General features: G+C 32.5%; 2 protein-coding genes across 23 annotated transcripts in view; both read left to right on the forward strand.

Moving 5' to 3' along the window:
• The first annotated feature begins 682 nt into the window (after window positions 1-682).
• The window catches only part of LOC126717063 (mannosylglycoprotein endo-beta-mannosidase-like), an 82,962-nt gene continuing 59,982 nt past the window's right edge, over window positions 683-23,662 (forward strand). Inside the window, exons 1-4 of one of the 8 annotated variants that reach the window (XM_050418242.1) lie at window positions 683-830; window positions 2,378-2,436; window positions 3,441-3,489; window positions 3,805-4,033. The gene's annotated coding sequence lies outside the window, so the exon portion shown is untranslated. Of the gene's footprint in view, window positions 831-2,377; window positions 2,437-3,440; window positions 3,490-3,804; window positions 4,034-23,662 lie in introns of those variants that run through there. The other 7 variants (XM_050418255.1, XM_050418260.1, XM_050418251.1 and 4 more) reach the window with 7 other exon arrangements.
• LOC126717066 (uncharacterized) overlaps window positions 10,875-23,662 on the forward strand; it is an 86,246-nt gene continuing 73,458 nt past the window's right edge. For 2 of the 15 annotated variants that reach the window (XM_050418268.1, XM_050418269.1), the window contains exons 1-4: window positions 10,875-12,789; window positions 13,835-16,724; window positions 17,178-17,758; window positions 17,958-18,998. In XM_050418268.1, the coding sequence (XP_050274225.1) occupies window positions 11,875-12,789; window positions 13,835-14,017 (1,098 nt within the window). In that variant the 5' untranslated portion in view covers window positions 10,875-11,874 and the 3' untranslated portion in view covers window positions 14,018-16,724; window positions 17,178-17,758; window positions 17,958-18,998. The other 13 variants (XM_050418270.1, XM_050418278.1, XM_050418275.1 and 10 more) reach the window with 13 other exon arrangements.

The raw sequence follows: 23,662 nt of genomic DNA on the forward strand, positions 1-23,662 counted from the left end.
AAAGAGAGAACAATGCGGTCAATAATTGAAATTAGCAAAATCTACTACAGGGCTCTAAACCCATCAATCTAAGCTAATCATTCATAAGAAATACTCCTAAACAAAACATTAATTTTTAAGAAAAGTTGTGGGTTTCAAATTTGTGTCTATATTTAATTTTGTGATGTGTTTGTTTGCTAAGAAAGTTTAAGAAAAGTTGCTATAAATTTTTTTCTCAATCTTTAAAATTGAAAATTAATTTTTTAATTTTCATTATTTTTCAATTAAATTAAAATTGAAAAATCAAAATGTATTTGTTTTTATTTTTTAATTAAAATTATGACGTGTCATTTTGTAAGAGTCAAATAAAAAAAATTATTATTATTATTTTATTAGCCATGTTAGCATTTATTGTGTCCACAGTATATTCTGTTTGTCATATATGACTTTTTTGTTAGTGGATTGACGGCAAAGACTAAAATGAAAATGATTTTATGTTTGAAGGGATTAAGGTAGACACAAACTCAATTTAGGAACTAAAATGAGATTAAGCCCAAAATGTAAAGTGCAAAAATATATTTTCGTTTTTTATTTATTTTACACAACTACAAGTTATTAAAAAAAAAAAAAAAAAAAAAGACACTCATTCCACGCGGCTTTCCAGGCCCCACCTCCTGTTTTTCATATTACCAAAAATACCCTTACTTTCTTTCCCTTCTCTCTCACACCCACCCTCATACACCGACACCCAAACAGAATCACACACAGTCACTCTCTGTCTCTCTCTCTCTCTCTTATCAACGTAAGCCTGGTCTGCTTGTAAGATTGAGGTCTCAAATTTGCGTATTTGAGTAAGTGTTTTTATTGCCTAGAGTTCATTTTTTTTATACCATATTTGGCATTAATTTTACAAGGGTTGGATTCTAGTGATGCAAAAAATTAATGGGTTGAATTGGTTAAACTTAATTTTCCTTTGTTTGCATTCCTTATAAATTTCACCTGATAGTGTTTTTTCCTGTCAACCTTGTGTGAACTATTTTCTTGTAATTTGTCAGTACTTGGGTAGTTGGTCACTGTTATTGGGTCAGATTTGAACCAAAACATGGTCTCAAATTGGGCACAAAAACAGTGGCGACTCCAGGAATATTTTTCAGGGTGTTCCTGGGTGGGCTTGCTCTGTTACAATTTTTTTTTCTTTAGATTCTCTATCACAATTTTTTCTTTTTTAGATTTTAGTTCAATTTTTTTTTTTTTTTTTTTTAGCTTTTTCTTTTTGTTTGAAAGCAATGTTATGAATACTATTTTGGACACTATTTCGATTTGTTTAGTGGAACGGAATATTTCGGTACTGATCTATTTCGACGTACCATTTTAGGGTATTTCGGGGTTTCTAAAAAAAATTAAAAATAATATATATTTATATTTATATTTTCTTATACAACATAAAATTATTAATCCAAATAAGTAAACCTCAAATAAAACAAATCGTTTAGTTTTTATTTTTTTACACTCAGATCATTTAGTTATTACATAACAATTACTATTTTATAATATTAAAACATAAATATGTAATTAAATAATAAAAAACAACAACCAAAAATAGTACAATAAGAAGAAGAAGAAAAGGAAGAAGAAGAAGTAGGGGCGACCTTTGCGATGGCTGGATTTGTTTTTTAGGCATTCGACGCAGGTAATGACATGCTGTGCTGACGAGTTTGTCCGTTTAGGGATTTTTCTTTTTTTCTTCTAAAAACTGGTACCGGTCGAAATGTAACAAATAATCCACCAAAATTTAATTTTGAGAAATGATATGTCCATGGTATTTTCACAACATTTTTACAACAAATCCTAAGTGGTAAGTTGTTACTGATTATTATTGTTGTCATAAAAAAGTAATCTTAGTGCTAAGTTCAAATTTGAACTAATAACAACTAACCACCTGTGATTTGTTATGAAAATATTGTAAAAATGTTGTGGACATAGCATCTCTCTTTAATTTTATTGGCATAAAAAAAAATTTGAGGGTGTTCCTAATTTTTTTGAGGGTGTTCCTTTTTTTTTTTAAGGGTAGATAAATAAAAAATATTTAATTATTACATATAAAATCTTTTTTTTTTTCAGGTCAGGGTGGTCCTGGGACCACCCTGACCTCTATGTGGCGCCGCCACTGCACAAAAAGCTCATGCCAAAAGGGATGTTTCGGAGGCATTCTCTCGCTGTCACTGATATTCTGCATCCTAATGGTCAAAACTTGCTTGCCTTTCTTGTTCATCCACCAGATCATCTAGAATTACATTTATGATTTTGGATCCCATGCAAGTGGAGTGATGGAGTAAAAATCTAAATTTTGATATGCTTGGAATACATGCAATTTTACAATAATTTTTCTTCATGCTAGATTGGAAAAGATGTTGCAACACAATACGTTCTGGGTTGGGATTTGATGGCTCCTATAAGGTGACTATATTTGTTACCTTTGATCGTGGTTAATTTTTTTCTATAATGATATTGTTATCTCTAGTTTCTTGTTGGAAAATGAGAGACAGTAGATGCGTATTGATAAGAAATTATTTGAAATTTCCTGTCAGAACCAAAATGAGACAGGTTTCTACAGATATTTGAAACTTATTTTTAGTAAACAGTGTCAGTGTGATAAATCGTTGAGAGATCAGTTATACAGTGGAGAATTATTCAGTTGAACATGGGTCACAGCTATAAGAATAATTCTTATGTAGTTTTTTTTTTTTTATAAGTAATGCAATTCTTATTGATATGAAAAATAGGGTTGCCCAAGTATACATGGAATATACAATAGGGGACTGTACAATCAATTATACAAAGTACATGAGTCTATCAAATCAATAACAGAACATAAAGATAGACTAGGCAAAACTGACATCCAATCCAACAAAGTTCTAAAGATAACGAATTTTAAGGGACACAAAATCTTGTTAACTGAGTTTGACCTGGAAGAACAAAATATAGACATACAATATACAGTGGATTCATCAAAAACAGATAATTTTTTATCCTTCAAAATTCCAAGCTTTTTTTCATTTCATAGATCCTTATATGAGTGGATATCAGCTTCAGGACAGTTTCATTTCTAATTAGATGCTTGATCTTTGTAATTTTCATTAATAATTGTTGTTGTATGTCTTGCATACTTCCCTTGTAAATGGGTTGCACCTCTGCTATTTAATATATTATTTACTGAAAAAAAGGGTTTTGAAAGGGAAAGTCATGTGATGCCGGAACTTCTATATGCATCCTCCCATGATGAAGAAGGGAAATTCCACTTACATTCACTTCTTATTGTGTCTTTTGCATTAAGAATGTGCTTTTTTCTTATTGTAACCTATCCATATGTTCTCTTGACAGTTGAATGAACCATATATTCATAGAATATATCAAAGCAAAATAATTCTTTTTCTAAGTACTTGACATTTGTATGATTACAGGGATAGGAACACTAGCATATGGGATGAGGTGTCTGTATCAATAACTGGGGTGAGCTGTATTGCATAACTTCCTTCCATAACAATAGATATGTGATAAACCATCATGTTAATGATATTTGGAACTTTTAAATGAATGCACTAGTGTAAGATTAATGGTACCCTCATAAGCTGTCGATATGCATGGTTATGAAACATGTAGTATAGATTTCTTCTGTAGTTCCTTATAAACTTTTATTCGTAGTCATGCCATTCTTTCTGAATTAGAATTTCAATATTTAATGGTGCTATTGTTTCGTTGGGAGAATTGTTCTATTTATTTTGTAATCATATAATTTTGATACTGATGCTTTATTATTTGATGCAGCGAGTGAAAATAATTGATCCCCACTTGGTTTCATCGTTTTTTGACGTACAAGAGGGTGTATTTGCATGCTACAACAGAGTTAGAAACTAGAAGTGCCTGGGTTGCTGAGTGTTCTTTGAATATCCAAGTAACAATGGGAGTTGAGGGAAACATTTGTTTAGTACAGCATCTTCAGACTCAAAACTTGTCATTCCCTGTTGGATCACATATGCAATATACATTTCCTGAGGTCAGTGATAGCATTCATTCTTATGAGAATTTTGAGAAGAATAGTCTTCTTTCAGCTTGCCTCTTTCGTAAGCAATTCAAAATTTAAGATACTCTTCTTTTGCTAAGAAGTTACCAACCATTAAGAGCAAACTTCATAGTATCTCTAGCTCAATATTAAGTCTTTGCCCCCATTGGATTGCCCCCACATGGAAAATCTAAAAACAAGATTAGACCGGCTTGGAAATAAAGTTTAGGAACTAGGCTATGTGAGCTATCTATGTCCTTCTTCCCAATTGAGGTGAAGAAGACTTGTCAACTTATTCTAGCATCTTATGTGACCTTTAATATTTATCACAGAAGTCTGATTATTAATAACCCTGTCTCTTTTGGTGTTAATACATTCCTCCTAATGCTTCTGACACTTGGTATTCCCTCTCTTTTTTACTCAAGTACTTGTTCTTCTTTTTTCTGCTAAAGGATTGCTTTTGTTTCTACTCGTTAAATATGCTCTTAGGTCTTATCTATTTGATGTATAGAATTTACTGTGGTGATGGTGGTTCACCTTGTTATATATATATATATAGAGAGAGAGAGAGAGAGAGAGAGAGAGAGAGAGAGAGAGAGAGAGAGAGAGAGAGAGAGAGAGAGAGAGAGAGGTGTTCAAGTTACACTTGGTGTAATTCCACAAGAGTTACACCTTTTTATTGTCATTGATTTTCATAAGATCTAAGTGTGAAAAAGACACCACTTAACATGTCATTAATATAGGGTTATTAATTGCCACATTAGCTAACTTTCTTAAAAAGATCCACCCACATTCACTGTACCTAACACTTAATTTTTTCCATTTAAAAAAAAAAATTAATGAAGGAAAATGATATTTTCATAATATTGTTCATACTTCCATAACTATCTCTCACATATTGAATTTCTCGTAGATTTTGCGATTGAGGGAGGTTATTACACAAATAATAAAAAGAAATTAGAAAATTAGTAATTATTTAGTAATCCATTAATGATGATCCCTCCCCCCACTGTCTTCTTTTTTTTTTTTTTTTTTTTTTTTTTTTTAATTTTTTTTAAAATTTTTTATATATCATAATAGTACTAGTTGGTCAATCTCATTCTATGGAATTTGTAACATGGGATCCTTACTAAGGCAGAGCACTTTTGCACATTTAATATTGCATGTCCATGTAGTAAATCGTGTAAAGAAATAAAGGCAATGAGAGAGAAATTTATCAAAGTTAAACACAAAATCACATCATCAACAAAGTCTTGACCAAGTAACAATAATTAGCTACAATTTTCAGTATCCAAAGAGGATGAAACACAACAAAATTAAATAGGGACACAAGTGCAACTCAGGTTGAATTAAGGTTTTATTTTATTTTATTTGTGTAATAACCTTCCTCAATAGCAAAATCTACCAGAAATTCAATATGTGAGAGATAGTTATTGATATTGTACATTACCATTAAAGAAAGGTGGAACCATAAAAGACCCCCTCCTCCCCAAGTTAAAAAATTGCATACTGCGCCTAAGGAATATAGTTTTAATTACTTATCCGTGCCTTGAATTATCCAAAGTGGTATCTAGATATGTGTAATTTCTGATTACTGAGCATTTGGAGCATCCGATTATTATGGATTCAAATATCCTCAATTCTCATTAGGAGGTCGAACCAAGGACCTATGGAAGTTGGGGTAGCCCAGTCCCCATGGGCGTTTTTATCTAGTTTTAGGCTCTCAATACTTCTGTTGTAGGTTATAATGGAATGAATTTGCAGCTTTTCTTCTACAATCCTGACTTATGGTTGCCGAATGGTTTGGGAAAACACTCCTTGTAAAATGTTCATATTACTGTTGATGTAAAGGGATATAGAGAATCTGATGCTTGGAGCCATCTATTTGGCTTCCGAAAAATTGAGAGTGTTGATAGTGCTAGGAGTGGAAGGTATTGCTTTATATGCCTTCTAGAACATTTTACATAGGTTTTTATTTTGATATTATGATATATAGTCTATAAATTTTTGATTTACAAGTTGTTCAAGGTCAACAGACAGCCTATCTTTATCCATGATGTTAATTGGATATTGTCAAATGGGTTACTTTGTCTTTCAAGGGAAAATTATGAAACAGACATCAAGTTTCATGTTGATATGAATTTTAATATGATCCGCTGTTGGGGTGGTGGATTGGCTGAGAGGCCAGAATGTTATCATTATTGTGATATATATGGACTTTGGTGGTCTCTCTCTCTCTCTCTCTCTCTCTCCTATGTGTGTGTGATCAATTATAGAGGGTGTATGGAAAATAGAAATAGAAATAGAAATATAGAACAAACAACCACACAGGGAACATAGAGATAGAGACTTACATGGTTCAGCTTTGGACATATGTCCAAAGGCGGGCATTGAGGAGAAAAATTTACTAACAAAAGTGACTACAATAGTTGCACAAAACTAAACTCCAAATACACCCAACGAGCTCTTTCTTAATAATAACAAATATTATGGCTACAAAGTCGGTTTGGTGACTTTTTGTGGAGACTACCCAACCAAATAGGACTGGCAATACTATTTGCTTTCTCGTACCCAACAAGAAGATGAAAAACAAACCATACCAAAGTCAGCAGCTATTCTTAGTGCACATGTAAGGTTTAGTTCCACATCAAGAGAAAAAGTAAGGAAAGTGAGAAGTTGATGGACATAGTTGGGTCTAAACCATTTGGCTTAAGCTTTTGGGTTTGAGGGGTACCCCAATATATATCAACACGTACCTCAATATATTTCTATAGGCTCTTGGTGGACCTCAGGGACACTTCTCAACCTAAAAAATTGGTATTAGAGTTATGGTTCAACTTTTGGTTCGAAATTTTGAACAAGTGTTATTTATCAAAAAAAAATTATGAATAAGTGTCTTGGTTTTGATGTGGTTGGTGTGAATTTGGTTATTGCTGCATTTGATGCAACTCTTGTATGCACACTCTGGATTTGCTAAAGACTCACACGCAATGGGAAGCTAAGTTGATGTGGTAGAGGCTCACATGGGAGGGGGAGGTCTATTGTGAGTGCATGTATGAGGGTTGAGTCCCATTTCGAGAAAAAGTAAAGAAAGTAAAGAATTGATATATATAGTTGGGTGCAAACCAATTAGATGAAGCTTTTGAGATAGAATGATGTCCCTATATGTATATCAATGGGAGGTTGGTGGGTTAGTAAAATTGGGACAAATCCTGGAACATCAAAATTTTCAGATTCACCAAAATTTGTATGCTTTTTATTGAGGGTATTGTCACAGGATGCTTGCAGTGTAAGATGCTGGTAATGCCAAGAAAGTGTTGTAGAGAGTTTTATAACTGATAAAAGCTTGTTAAATTACAGATTCTCCTAAAAGTTTAAGCTATTGGGAATAGTAAATTTAATCATTTAACCACATACTTCTTGTACTGTTACACGTGGGCTCAAACTCCTGGTTATAAGGGGAGGTCCAACACATGAGATTTTAATTGGGAGGTTGAGTGGAGGAGCAGGGATCAACTCAAAACCTCCCACTCAGATATCATGTTAAATTACCGATTATCCTAAAAGTTCAAGTGATTGGGATATGGTAAATTTAATCATTTAACCATGTACTTCCAATAAATCTAACAACTATAATTTGCAATTCTTTCCTAAGAATGATGGTGTTCTTGTAACCTTATAAATTGATGATATGTTAATCACTAAAATCAGTCCGATTATGAAAGTTACCATAAATTGTGGCATTGTTAATTTTTATAATGCTTTTAAAAATTATTGGGGTGTTTACTTTCTTTGACTTAAATTGTCCACCAAGCTTTTGCCTTCAACTGTAGAGTACTAACATTATGGCAATAGTGTGTCACAAGCAAAATTTATTTCCTTTCCTCTAAGTGTCAAAAGTTGATTTTAAAACAAGCATTACTGATGTTATAAGAACAAGTTAAGACATGAGCGAGCCTATGCTTGTGAGAAAATTCTTTATTTTCTTTGGTACAACTCAACACTTCTTGATTTCTAATTTCCAGGTCAGCTACATGGATTATTACTACCATCATTATCATTTGACCTTAAATCTCTCTGCTCCGGCCAAATAACAGTACCCATAGTTGAGATAAAGTATCCAAAGTCTAAAAACCCAAAGCTGGTCTAGTTCCTTCTCCTCAAACTCTATCACACATCAGACTATGGTATTTTGTCTAGGAACTTTTACTGGTTGCATCTATTTGGGGGAGATTACAAGCTGCTGGAGCCATATGGAATGAAAAAAAATAACCCACAAGATTACATCCAAGGTTTTCATCAAAGGGTTCACTTATAAAATTGAAATGCATGTCGAAAATGTGGCCAAGAAAGCTGACTCTAACGGATTAACCTATATGAACAAATAATGTAAGAACTTTTTATTACATTATTCCCATTAAGATCACTTTTAAGGTAAGACTAAGCTCCATTCAAGGAGAGTATGAAAGAAAAAAGGACTTTATATAAAGGATTGACCGTTAGAATTCTTCCTGTTCATTACACAGACAACTATTTCTCACTGGTGTCCAGCAAGGTTATTCCCATTAAGATCACTTTTAAGGTCCCTCCAGGTGTCATGCTTTGAGTTTCACTTCATGGCTGGAATGACCATGATTATCCATTGAGCTGGGTAAAGAATACTCTTTTAATGTTTGTTTGCAACCTTGTGGAAGTATAAAATCTATTGAGGTCAAGTTTTACAGAGGAAATCATTATCACAAGTTCCTGGAATGCTGGAAATTAATTTCCAACTCTTACATACTTAATTGTCCTTTTTTGCACTGAGAAACATTTTTTACTTAGAAGTTTCACCATTAATACTAGGAATGAAGCAGCTAAATAAATTGAGAGAACCTTCTATATTTCTGTCAATGTTATTTAGTTCTTCTTAGGTGAAATACCTTCAAATTTTTAATATATGGTGTTGACTCCGTGTGTAAATAATTTGCAGATATGGACCTTTTTATCACTTGCTTGCTTTTTATGAGTGTGCTTTCTCAGTACAGTCTTGTTTAAGGAAGTGATGGAATGAAAGAAAGATACAGAGAGGAAGGGTGTTTATTCAGTTAAAAAAAGGGTAAGGGATGAGTGAAAGAAATGCATATGAATTTAGTTTGTTTAGCAAACTGGGAATTGGACTTTGAATTTGGATGCTTTGAAATCTAAAGTATAAAATTCTATATAATTTTTGAATTGTCATTTTTTGTTGACATAAACAATAGAAATCAATATTAGAAATTTCAAAAGTTAAATTTTGAGGAAATTTCAAAAGTTAAATTTTGAGTAAATTCCAACTCAAAATTCATCATCTAAATGTAACACAAGAGATAAAGTTGGCAATGAAATGTTACTATGAAGATTTAACTCCAAGTTGGGAAGGAAGCATAAATGCCTTGCTTGCTTCTTTTGTTACTTCTTTCTTTTGTTTTCTTTTGTGTTGGAGAAAGTATTTCTATAGTAAAATTTTGAGTAAATTCCAACTCAAAATTCATCATCTAAATGTAACACTAGAGATAAAATTTCATTTGTGTATAACCTAGATAGCATAAAGAAATCTTATAAATGAATGAGAAAATTTAATGTTAGTATGGACATGTTTGGAAACACAAAAGAAAGAGAGAAAAAAAGAAGAAAAAAGAAGTAGGAAATGTTACTATGAAGATTTAAGTCTAAGTTGGCAAGGAAGCATAAATGCTTTGCTTGTTTGTTTCTTTTGTTCCTTCTTTCTTTTGTTTTCTTTTATGTTGGAGAAAGTATTTCTTCTTTGACACAATGATATGATAATCTATTGAGTAGGGCTAGGTATCTCTTCTTTGGCACAATGGCATGATAATCCTATAAATATAATAGAAGCTATTAAGTGTTTTCATATGAACTTAGCCTTAAGAAAATCGATCCATAAAATAATTTGGAAGCTTCCCAAGGTGTGTTTTGAAGCCAAAATTGGATTCTTCTTTATTGTAAGTTTTAATAGTTGCTTTCGTAAATTTGTTCATATGTATGTGTGTTTTTGTATTGGTATTCATAAGCAATAGGTTACTTTGCTTATTTAAAATTTGTCATATAAATGTTAAACGTAGTAAGATTATATTGCACTTGTTGCTATATTTTTATGAGATATATTTCTCAAAATGGTTTGGTTTATGTTACATTTGATGCAATTTTGATAAATTGTATATCACTCAACTTTTTTTATTTATATAAATCATTATTTTCTTCAATTATGTTTTTATTTAATATCTATTACAGGTTAATTACACACCAAAATTCAAAATAATTAGTTGCCATTTATTGTTAAATTTATAAGGTAGCCGTTTACTATATTTAAGAATGCAAAAAACTATAATCGCTCTTCATAGATTATTGAGCTTTTCATGTCTAATCACCTTGATATTAAAAAAGAATGATAGATCACCTTAATATTTGTTAAGCATGATAGTTGGAGAAAGAAATCTAGTCTAATAGTGGGATTAACAAACTATTATTATGGAAAAAAAGTATTGAGGAATCTAACTTCAGTAAAAGTTACCAAGAAGTCTAACTCAAACCAATTTCTATCAAATATTTGTTTTGTCCTTTATAAGTCCTAAAATAGTTTACATTTGATCTCAAACATTACCAAACATTTTTCCACCCTTTTTTATCACATGTGGGGAAGAGAGGAGTTGAAAATAAATTCTTTTCATGAAGAACGAACAACTACTAGTACCACAAAGCTAAAAAACTCTTGGCAAAATATTATTATACATAAATGTTAAGGAAGTGGTAGACTTAGCACTAAAAAATAAACAAATATTTGTTTAATGAAAAAAAAAAACCATCATGTTGTAGAACCAAGCTCGCAAGATGTTTACGTAAAGCTCTAAAAGGCTTTACTCTTTCATTTTTGTATCCCTATACTACCTTTATGATGTTTGGTTTTTTTAGTAAAAGGATTATTACCTATCCAAAAAAAAAAATTCTCCCAGAGATTTTGTTAGACTAGCTTTGTTGTTATAAGTTGTAATGGGTAACCTAGGTTAAGTAAAAACTTGCATAAAGAAATAACAATATATAAATATGAAGGCAAACTTTTTTTTTAAAGCTGTTGTACTATTTACTTATGTATTGAATATAAAGGTAAACATAGATATGTGTTAGATGATTTTAAATAAATGATAACGATTGACGTAAACAAGAGAAAAAAAAAAGTAAAAAACAAATTATATTTTTCTAATAACAAGAATGGAGGATCAATTAAAAAAAATAGTTTGAATTTTTGTTATGCAAGCATTCTTACTATTTTATTTCAAACTTTTAGAAGCATTCTGTTTATTCTGTAAAAAATCACGTTTATTTTTAATGAAATCAAGTAAAGTAATTCCTATTTACACGATACTTTTATGCTTTCCCAAAAATAAAAACCACTTTAATTTTTAATGAAAATCAATAAAAAGAATTCCAATCAATACAGTAGTTTTTACGCCTTTCACTGTGCACATTAAAAAAAATAAAAATAGCCAGTACCCAACAAAAATAAATAGCCACGGGCCAAACCAAAGCCCAAGGCCCTTAAACTTTAAAGAACATTCACGATCAAACTCCAACCAGCTGTGCTGAGTCACGCCCAAATCCCTCTTTTTATTTATTTATTTTTTTTTTTACTTTTTTACATTCAATTCTAATTCATTCAGAGCCATATAAAACCCACAAATTCTCTCTTACTCTCACGCACTCTCTCTTTCTCTCTGTTTTTTTTTTAATTTCTCTCTCTAAACAAATTTGATGTTGTCCGTGACTGTCACTGTTACTTTGCATGTGATAGAAAGAAGAAGATGGAGCAGCAGCAGCAACTTCAACATTTTATCCATCCTGAGCATCCCTTGCTCTTCAATCCAAACGACAGAAGAGGATATACTTGTTTGGGGTGCCGAGAATCAGTTTATGGTCCTGCCTACAGATGTCCAGAAGCTTACTGCCCATGGTACATGCATCATAAATCATGTGCGGAATTGCCGCTTGGGTTGCACCATCCCTTGCACCCAATCCATCCTCTTATTCTCTCTCCCGAACAGATAGATTATGGCAAAGACATTCAATTTAGCAATTGCAAACTCTGCAACGAATCTCGCAACCAATACACTTATCGGTGTTCCCGCTGCGACTTCAACCTTCACATCACTTGCGCTTCTTTAGCCCCCACCACCATGGAACTTGAATTCCACGACCACCCATTGACCCGCATTTGGAAGTGGATCACCTTCACTTGCGACCTTTGTGGCAAAGAAGACAAAGGTATGCCCTTTCTGTGTACTACATGTTTTTTCTGGGTTCATAGAAGATGTGCTTATAAGTTATTTCCACGCAAAGTCAAAGTTGTGCGTCACAGGCACCTCCTCCACCTCACCCATTCTTCTCTTGAATTCCATCCATCCGACTCTCGATTTTGTCAAATCTGTGTTGAAAAGGTGGATACACACTATGGGCTTTACTATTGCTCCAGATGTGATTTTGCTGCCCACCTTGATTGTGCTATGGGAAACAAGGAGGACATAAATTTGCAAGAATTTAAAGATGAGGATGAAGTTTCAGAGCACGATGAATTGGTTGACTTAGCAGCTTACGAAGTCAAAAAATTCAATGTGGGGAAGGACGGAATTCAAATAGCTGCAGAATTAAAACACTTCAGTCATGAGCATGACTTAGAGCTTACTGATGAGGTTATGAGTAACCAGAAATGCGATGGCTGTGTAAGAGACATTTTTCCCCCGTTTTATAGTTGTGTAAAGTGTAGCTTTTTTCTTCATGAATCTTGTGCTAATTTACCAAAAAAAAAGCGACACCCACTTCATCAACACCCACTCACCCTCTTCCTAAAGTCACGTTATTGGTTTATGGATTATTGTTGTTATGCATGTAAACGTGATATCAATGGCTTCAACTATATTTGTTGGGCATGCAGATTTAGTCTTGATATTCCATGTAGTTTGATCTCAGACACTCTTACCCACCCTGGTCATGAGCATCGACTTATTCTCTCTAGTATTGAATCTGGACAGAATTGCAGTGGTTGTGATTCAAATATTTACCCAATATTTCGTTGCACCACCTGTGCATTTGCCTTGGACTTCAAATGTGCTACACTACCACATACCACAAGATATGGGCTACATGAACATGCCTTCACTCTCTGTTATATTGCTGAAGATGACTCTGGTGAATATTACTGTGATATTTGTGAAGAAGAACGAGTCTCAAAGCATTGGTTTTACTATTGTGTAGATTGTAGTTATCCTGCTCATCCCAAATGTATTCTTGGAGAAAACCCAAATTACAAGTTTTGAGGTGCTTACACATTTGACTATCACCCACACCCCCTTACTTTTATTGAAGAAACTAAAGACCACCCTCATTGTAACAAATGTAAACGTTCTTGCGAAGAGTTGATCTATCAATGTGCTCAATGTAATTTGTACATCCATATGAATTGTTTATAAAGAGGACAAATGTGATTAATTTTTCGTTTTATACCAGACTTAGCCCACAAAAATTCTAGTGCATGGAATTCATCAAATAACAATGCAATAATTATTTTTAATGCTCTTTATTGGCACCATAGTTCAAATACGATATAAATACATTGTACCAACTTACAAATTATTTGTGTGTGGTTGTATCCTGCCTTGTCCACTTCTGCCAGAAACAACATGCTTGTAAATGACAGGAATTTTTAGTTTTCAATATGGTAGTACATTGTTTAGCAATGGAAGTTGAATTTCAATGTGGAACATACAGTTCAGGGATGATGAACACACTGGAACTAAAAGGCATACTACTGGTATCTCTTATCAAGTGTGTATGACTACTTTTCCCTCTATTTTCTATTTCTATGCAATTCTGATTGCATTCATTTTTCTTGAGCTCCTATTAGTTGTCTATGTTTTCTTCTTCTCCATTAGGGGGTGCCCATTATTTTGAAGAGGGAAATGAGCAATTTGACTCATAACATGAATGCAAAGATTCAACAACATTTCAAGTTATTATAGATTTACATGTTTATCAACATTTTTTATATCATTAGTTTTAGTCATTGATATTATTACTATTATTGTTATGTTGAAGAAAGCTCAATTATGCATGATTTAATTATCATTGATGGTGAGGTTCTTTTCTTTTGTGTTTTCTCAACTTAAACTTTATACGTCGTCCTAGTGAGAATTTGGCCTAGTATTTTAATATGAAGGCACAACATGGACTTTGTAAATGTTGATGTCAAGAATATGGTGATTTGGGGAGCAGCAATTGTTAATAGCATGGCTGATTGAGTTATATAGTCTAATTGAATGTACTCCAAGATATTCTTTAAAATCTTTTTGGGCAAAGAAACTAAAAATCTTGTCTGATAAGTTCAGGGCTCAGTTTAGAAAATGTTAGTCAGACCTTTCCTGATTTGAAGGATGTCATTGTTACATAGTAATAATACTTTTAAAATTTTGAGGGAAAAAAAATTTTCTGCGACTTACCTGTGTACTTGTGTTCAAAAAGTCATGCTTTTGGTTTTTTCCCCCTACTTAATTTTTAAGCATTCTAGTACTGTCCCATTATGTTATTATTATTAATATTTTAATAATGCTATGTGATGCGCCTGTTCTGATCTAATCACTCAGTCCTCTTTTTCATTGCCAAATTCTTATGTTATTTGGTTTTAGTCTCCTAATGACTAGATGGTGAGGTGCTTTTCTTATCTTTTCTCAACATAAATTTTACATGTCATCTCTGTAAGAATTTTGGTCTATTATCTTAACTGAAGCTACACCAATTACTTTGTAAATGTTGATGTTAAGAACATGGTGATTTGGGATAAGTAATTGTTAATAACTTGGCTGGTTGAGTTATCTAGTATAATTGAATGTACTCTTTGCTAATCTTTTAGAACCTTGTTGGGCATAGAGACTACTTCAAATCCTATTTGATATGTTCAAGGCTTAGTTTACAGAATGTTAGTCGGACCTTTCTTGCTTTGAAGAATGTCAATTACATAGGACACATAAAATTTAGGGCCTCTAATTATTATGCTTCTGAAGTTTTTGTTCTATAACATCCATTATTTATGCCCTTGTTGATAATACTTGTAGAAATTTTTGTTCAATTATAGAGGTTGGCAAATGTCATGTCTATAGTATACACTCATGGTTATGTTATAGCTGTTGGAGTACTTTAATTTGGGGCAGAAAAAGAAATTGGAGGCTGTATTTTTCAATCAGCCAGGGCTAACAGTGATTTAATTGACAGTGTTTTGGCCACCTAGGTGGGGGAACAACATCTTTTATGTCATTAGTTTTATTATAGATTTACATGTTTATCAACATCTTTTATGTCATTAGTTTTAGTCACTGATATTATTACTATTACTGTTATTTCTATGAAAGCTCAATTATGCATGATTTAATTATCATTGATGGTGAGGTTCTTTTCTTTTGTGTTTTCTCAACATAAATTTTATACATCGTCTTGGTAAGAATATTGGCTTGGTATTTTAATATGAAGGCACAACATGTACTTTGTAAATGTTGATGTTAAGAACATGGTGATTTGGGAGCAACAATTGTTAATAACATGGCTGGTTGAGTTATATAGTTTAATTAAATGTCCTCCAAGTCCAAGGTAATCTTTGAAACCTTTTTGGGAAAAGAGACTAAAAATTTTTTTCTAATAAGTTTAGGGCTTAGTTTAGAAAATGTTGGTCAGGCCTTTCCTGGTTTGAAGGATCTCATTGTTACATAATACTTCTAGAATTTCAAGGAAAAATCATTTTCTGTGACTTACCTATGTACTTGTGTTCAAAAGTCACGCTTTTGGTTCTTTTCCCTTAATTTTTAGGCATTCTAGTACTGTCCCATTGTGTTATAATTATTATAATTTTAGTAATGCTGTGATATGCCTGTTCTGATCATCTAAGTCAGTCCTGTTTTTCATTGGCTAATTATTATGTTATTTGGTTTTAGTCTCCTGATTACTGTGCAATTAACATAACCATTATTTGCAACCATGAGACTGAATACTTTGCATCTCTTGAGCTTCTTTGTATTCCTCTTTTTTTTGTTAAATGATTTAAGGTACTATTTGCCCTCCTCAAATTTAAAGTTAGGTTAGGTTCTTGTGCTTCTGCTTTCCACACAAATGAGTTCCAAGCCTCTTCAAAGTTTATAGATTTTGTTATTGGTTTTGGAATCCCACATAGTTAAAAAAATAAACAAGGAGATGCAATAATTCCTATCAAGAGTGTTAGTACCACATTGGTCAAAAAAGAAACAGGGAGATGATATAGTCCCTATACATTGAGTGGTGGTGTAGTTTTTGTTTTGTGCTTGTAGGAGTTTGACATCAAAGATTTGACTTGTCTTTAGTGTGAGAGATTTGTGAGAGGTTTGGTTGTCATCCTCTTTTAAGTAATTTTGCATTAGCAATTGCTATATTCTATGGATAAAATTTTGATACAATACCTTAGGTGCATTACATTAGGTTATCTATATGTTATTTTTGTAGTATTCTTTTTTAATTTTAATTTTTAATTACTTCTACATTAGTTGTCACTACTGATTAGTGATTATACCTACTAATTGTTTTGGGGCTAAAAATATGTGCAGATATTATCAAACTACAGCTGATCAGAGATTATTAAGAGGTAAACCCATTGCTATGTTTCTTGAATTTTAGCAGTGATGTGCTAAGCTGTGCTTATTTTTTTCATTTTAATTTATTTTTCCTTTTTCCTTTGCCTAAGCTATATCCATTCAGTTGTTGATTAGGAATGATTAATTGTTGTTTGGTACAAGTACTCAAGCATTCTAACAAAACTGCCAACTTTCTGAACAGTTATTAATAATATATTGTTCTTTACTTTTGATAATGTATCTGGATATACTCTATCCAGTATTAACTGATGTGTGCTATTTTACTAGCCCAGCTCGCACGCAAATACATATGTCATAATAATTGATTAAAATGACTTCTATGAATCATAATCATTTCACTTGGGAACTTAATGATGTAATCTATATGTAATTCATTATTTATCTGTTTTTCTTTCAGTGTTCAATTTTTCTTTTATTCTTACTATTGAGATTCCATTTGGTAGGGAATGTTTAGATCCATTCGAAAAACTAGAATCTGAAGCATTTGATATCTTTGTTAATGAGGTCCTCTGTGTTGGCAAGGGTACTGCTGCATTAATTTTATTCTAGAATACACTTGGTGGATCCATTCTTACCATATTGCTTGTACACACCTACCACCAAAAGAGACACCCTTGGTCATTATCATGTGCACAAACTACTCTTTTGTTATTCTACCTATTTCTGAAGATCATAAGCTACTCCCTCTGTTGATTATTCATATTTGGTAAACTTAGAAATGCTTGTTCAATCATATGACCATACTCAAAAAAAAAATTATAATTAAAAAATTACTACATCAAGGCATTATCAACCTTTTGGGATGAGTGTACAACCATATTTGTGAAAACCACTATATAAAAATAATTTTCCATTTGATGGTTATCATTTAAATTATTTTTCCAATCAAAATATGATATCTTTTGTATTTCCTCTCTCGCTCATCTATGCAATTTTTGAATCATCTGCAAGGTGTCCATATTCATGTGTAAAAAGGGCCCCTCATGCTTTGCTTCTACTGGAAGTGCTAGGGAGTCTACACAAGGTTGGTTAATTCTCTTATTTTTTCCATTCCTTGTGAGCTTGTATGTTGTTAAGAGTATTCATTCTAGGCCCACTTCCCCAATAGCTTATGCTATATGTACTCAATTGTACTATTATACTACCAGCTGTACTATGCTTCTGTACCTCTATACTATCCTAACTAGGTTGAGAGCTTATATAAAGGTTGCTCTTGTGAATAGTGCCAAGGCAGCTCATGGTTGAACTATATTGTCTCAAACAAGAGCCAGGGCAATCTATTGATGAATTTTTTTTCCACACTTGCAATATCTGTGGGATCAAATTTCACTTTATGAACCAACATGGATTATGCATGCAATGCCCAAAATTTCGTGAATATCGGGATCAACTGAACAAGTTTTCTCCTTTGCCTTCAATTGAAAAAGTTTTCAAGGAGCTTGTTCAAGAGGTAACATTTACAAGTCTTACTATCTCGGCCAGTCGGCCTTTTAACACAATCTTGGCCACATCATCCCTTGATCCGCCTTCAGCATCTGCAATTTGTGAGAATGAGCACTATGATTGCTTTGGCCCTCAGCGATCTAACTCTAAATGTGATCATTCTCACTTCTGCACCTTCTGTAGGATTCAAGGCCATTTTATTGAATACTGTCAAAAGCATGCTTGTGTCACTCAATCCTCAGCTTCCATGGCCAACATCAACAGCATACGGTTGCATCCTCCAACCCCATCACCCAACACCAGTAGTTTTGGCAAGTCTTCCAACTCATGTTTACATTAACGGCAGTTGACCTAAAGACTCTTATCAATAACGTTTTGTCTGTAAGGTGCATCTTCTTCTATTCTTTATGTTGCACTAGGTAAACACTCATTTTGATATCTTGACCTTGCTTGCTGCAATCATATTACATCTGATTCTACCTCTTGTACTATACAAACCCATACTTTTCATATGCTTATCAATCACATTGCCAGTGGCTCTACTGACCATTATAGCCTTTGTTTCTACTACTTAATTATCTATTTCAAATGTTAGTCTTATGCCTAAATTTTCATTAAATTTCTTATATATTTGGCCAATTGTGTGAGCTAGGGCTTCACGTAAGATTTTCTTCTATTGGCTGTGTTGTACATAATCCTCAGATAGCATAGACCATTGGGACAAAACAATAAAGTTGGATGGCTTTTTCTCTTACATCTTGACACGTAATTGTCTTTGTTACATAGCATCACCTCTTTGGAATTGTGGTATTCACGGCTAGGTCATGCTTCTCTATCTTCGGTCCAAACTTTAGTGTCTAAGGGTATTTTAGATTAGGTCTATTTTTGATCCTTTGATTGTATCTCATCCTATCTTGGAAAACAATAGGCTTTGTCAATTTTCTTGATGACTTTTCATGTTGCACATGGATATTTTTCTATTAAAATTTTTCTGAGATAATATATGTCATGAGTTTACTAAAATGACTGAAGGTTCTAATATCTACTGATTTGAAAATGTCCTATATGACAAACATCATGACTTCCTTAGTATTTTCAAATTATATAGAATCATTTCTTATACATCTTATTGAAGAAGTTGACAGAAAAATGGTCAAGTAAAATGTAAACTTAGATATATTTTTTGTTCAGAATCTCATTCTTTTTGCACTTGCTGTTATCCATAGAGGACAATAAATTTTTTGCTTTAATAATATAGCCATTTTACAGGATGGTGTTAAGGATATTTTAGAAAAACAAAATAGAAGAATTTGAAAAAAGGCACATGTTGCCAGTTTGGCTTTTTATTCATTAAAAAAAAAAAAAAAAAGGTTTCCAATTTGGTAATTCCAATAGTATTATAACAACTATTAACAAGAATTTGATCCGATGATATTAATTAAATTTCAGTTTTAAAACATCTGTGCATATGATTAGGTCATGGTGAAGACTACCCAGTTCAGTAGGTCAGTGTCCAAAAAGTTGTTACCATTGCATTACACCTTCACAAAGAATTATATTAGAGAAGCTACTAGACAGGTAGATGGTCATATCTCTTACCTTCTTGGAAATCACTGTTGACGGTTGTAGGTGCAAAAATTGATACAAATAAACTATATAGAATCACTTCACTGTAGCCACACTTGTGAAAGAAATGGAGGGAGCATGTGTTCTTGACTCAGCTTGATTAGTGTATGACCTGCATTCTCATGCTCCATATCTATTACCACCAAAAGACCAGGATAAACATGCATTGGTTTGTGCTATGAATAATCTTGATGTGATCACATATCACTGACAAATATACTATCTTACAATTTTGGGATATATCTTATATCTTCTAACTATGATTTCTATTTCTGGTTTATTTGATATCTTAGTATCTTGAGCATGCCTTATAATTCATCCGCTGAGGCAAAATTTCTTTATTTTCTTATAGTTAAAGCCAAGTTTGAGAACAATCAGTACCGAAAGCCAAAGAAGCAACCCAAAAATTCAACCCAACATGTTGATTGGTTTTAACATTTGGATGGTGACGTTTGTATGCAGCTTCAAACTCATGTGGCCAATCACACCCAGATTATTGGAGAAAATGGAAGCTGATACTGCTTATAGATGCCTCCAATCATCTATGTGAATAGTGAATGTTGGTGATGTCAATTTAACTCATCGATCATCTATCTGACTCGCTGCTTGGAGGTGCCTTTTTGTAAAGTGCATGTACATTGAAAAACAATCTTGGGAAATAATTATTCTGCCAAGGAGATGTGTAAAATCCTTTTTCTTCCCTCCACTCCCCGCCCCCTGGGCATGCGAGGAAGGGGGAGGGGGGTTGTTGGATTTATGTCAATGGCATGTGTACGTAGTTCGAAGTTCACATTTCATTTTTGTTATTGTTACAGAATCTATCATATTTTTCTAAATGAAGTTCAGTAAGTAAAAATTGATGTGTATCAATCGATTATGCTCTTACGCTCCATGAAATAGTTCTTTGCTTGCTAAACCTTCCTTAATTAAGCCTCTAGTTGGTCAGCTCCTCATCTGCTACAGGAAGGGTAACACTAATTTGTTCCTATGAGTGAAGTTCTTGTGGTTCCACCACCACATTCAGCACCATTGATGCAGGATAAATACCAGTTACTCGTCAAGATATAAAATGATTAGTGTACAATTTTTCTTATACAGGCTATCCTATTCTTCAGCAAAATACTTTAAGCACTGTTCCAATAACTTTGTCATACTTTCATGATTTTACAAAAGGTTGCTGCCTGATGGCTCCGGATTTTGTTTGATTAAGTTCACAAAAATCTAGTTTAGCCTTAATGAAATTCTATAAGAATCCTATGTAATCCTTATTACACAGGGCCCGTTGATTGGAATTGAGCACATGCCTGTTCAAAACTTTGTTTCTCCAATGACTCAAACTGAAAATCAAATTGAATTTCATGTTTCTAGTCTGAGGAACAAACTAACTGAAGTTATGATTTCAGTCGTGTCTGTATGGTGTGTATAACATTGCTAAAAAAAATGTGAGAGAGAAGACTTACCCATATTGCAAGCGTGTATACAAACACACACACACACACACACACACACACAGATATATATATATATATATATATAGAGAGAGAGAGAGAGAGAGAGAGAGAGAGAGAGAATACCATCCCAACCACACGATGCTTTGCCTTGCACAACATGAAGAACTAGTAAAAAAAGGGAGAGGTTAAGTTTAAAGAAGGCCGCGTTTTAAACTTGACTAGTGTCATACATAGTTGTGCTTTGTGATGAGCAGTGAATTAAAATACACGAGAATAAGGAAAACAAGAGCTTGTAGCTTTTGATAGCATTAGTTATCCTTCGAATTTCCTTGTTGTAAGTTTCTGTGCATGTGAAGGTGCTATAGGTGCCATCTATGTAGTGAAATGAGGCTTTTACCGCGACATTTTGACTTAGGAACCTTAAATGTAGTGTTTACTGATAGTATATAGTTACAGTAAATGGTTAAGATAGCTATCTAAACGCAAAATTTTAGTCGTTGTTACAGTTACTTTGTCTTAAAGTTTCATGCAAATTGATCATTCCATTTATTGCCATCTATCGTATGCTTAATTTAAGTTATCTTTATGACCAACTTTACGAAAATGTTAAAAGTGTAAGAACTAAAATAACAAAAAAAAATTCTCAAAAGAAAAAAAAAAAAAAAGGCAAAAATAAAACTTTAGGAATGAAAATGAAATTTCACGTACACTTAAAAGGGTGTAAATTGTGTTTTAACCAAAAACATATGTGTTGTTAAGAGTTAATATCATCTCCTTCAAAATTTTGAGGAAAAAAACTAATATGAAATATACCGAATAAAAAAGAGAGGAAAGCACACATATGCATATCTAATGGCAGGAAACTACCTCAAAATATAAATAAATAAAAATAACCTTTAACCTCTTGTTTTCTCAGTTTGCTTTTGTTTTCCTAATGATCAAGGAAAAAAAATTGTTTACTAAATAATTTAAAAATTTTAGCTCATAAAATTCAAAAAGCATAAGAATTAAAATAAAATAAAAATTTTCAATTAAAAAGTCTCTCTTTTTCTCCCCTTAGAATGACCATATATCATGGGCCAACCATTTAATTTTTTGACCTCTTTGGGTAAATTAAATTCTTGGAGAGAAGTTTTAAATTGTGATTATTGTAGACCAATAAGATTTTTTTTGGTAGTTCTTGGGGAGTAGTTAACCTCTTTGTCTTGTAACTTAACTAGTCGGTACTTCTTGATAGTTCTAATAGATCCATATAGGGTTCGAAAACTCCAACTCCAACTATCAAATTATTCAAAAAAATAAATAAATAAAGAGTTCAAAATGGAAGAGGGTGTTAATTTGTTATAGCCGGGGCATTATAAAATATTTTGAGGGGATAGTGGTGGTAGTTAGGGGCTTAGGGCTGAGAGCCAAGACCCTATTGGTCTTACCCTAGTCCTAAGTTGGGTCTACTCTAGTCATCCCTTAGAGCATTCACAGTAAAACATTTAAAAAATTTAGTTTTTAATAACTCAAAACACTATTTTATCTATTTTAACAACTCACTTTATAATATACCCTACAACAAATGTTTTATATTAACATTTAACACATTAAAATAATATATCTAACACAATAACCAGCAACCACAACTATCAATATATTAAAATACTTTTTTTTAACACTCTACATTAAAATATTATTTTTTGTTTTGAGTTTTGAGCCACAGTGGGTTGCTAATATATGGCAAAACGGGTGGGTCAGGTTAATTAGGTCGCGGGTCAAATGGGTTGTGAGTCAAAAACGGGTAATTTTAAGCGGGTTAAAAAGGGGTTCGAATCAATTGAGTTGCGGGTAGGGTAGAGTTGACCCGTATTTTTCACATGATTTTTTTTTTTTTTTTAAGAAAACAATATGTATTTACCATTTAGAAAGTCATGCAACAAATTACTTGATGTAAAATACATTACTTTGAATTCATCACTTATATCAAGAATGAATTACACTTATTAATACTTATTCAATAATTTTAAAATTATACAGATCCTAACATTGCTATCTAAAACAAAATAACACAAGGATAAGTAAAACAAATACACAAGTTTTATTTCTACACAATATTAACATCCCAAAATATAAAACAAAATTACAAATGGCTTATTGGATAATTCATTCGACAAAGAATAAAAACATATAAGAAATTTACAATCTTGAAAATTAATTTTATAATCTATTATCATTTGTGGTTGGCACTTTATTTCAATTTGAGATATATATTAAAGTTTGATTATTTACTTATTTATACATGGTCTCTTTTATGAATATCATATCATTATTAAGCAATACACACTCCAGGAAATATCATAATTTATTTTGAAAAGTCGTTTATTTTGGACATAAATTGTTAAAAAAATAGGTCTAAGCATTTA

This window comes from Quercus robur, chromosome 3 (assembly GCF_932294415.1).
Source record: "Quercus robur chromosome 3, dhQueRobu3.1, whole genome shotgun sequence".
NCBI classification, from domain to species: Eukaryota; Viridiplantae; Streptophyta; class Magnoliopsida; order Fagales; family Fagaceae; genus Quercus; species Quercus robur.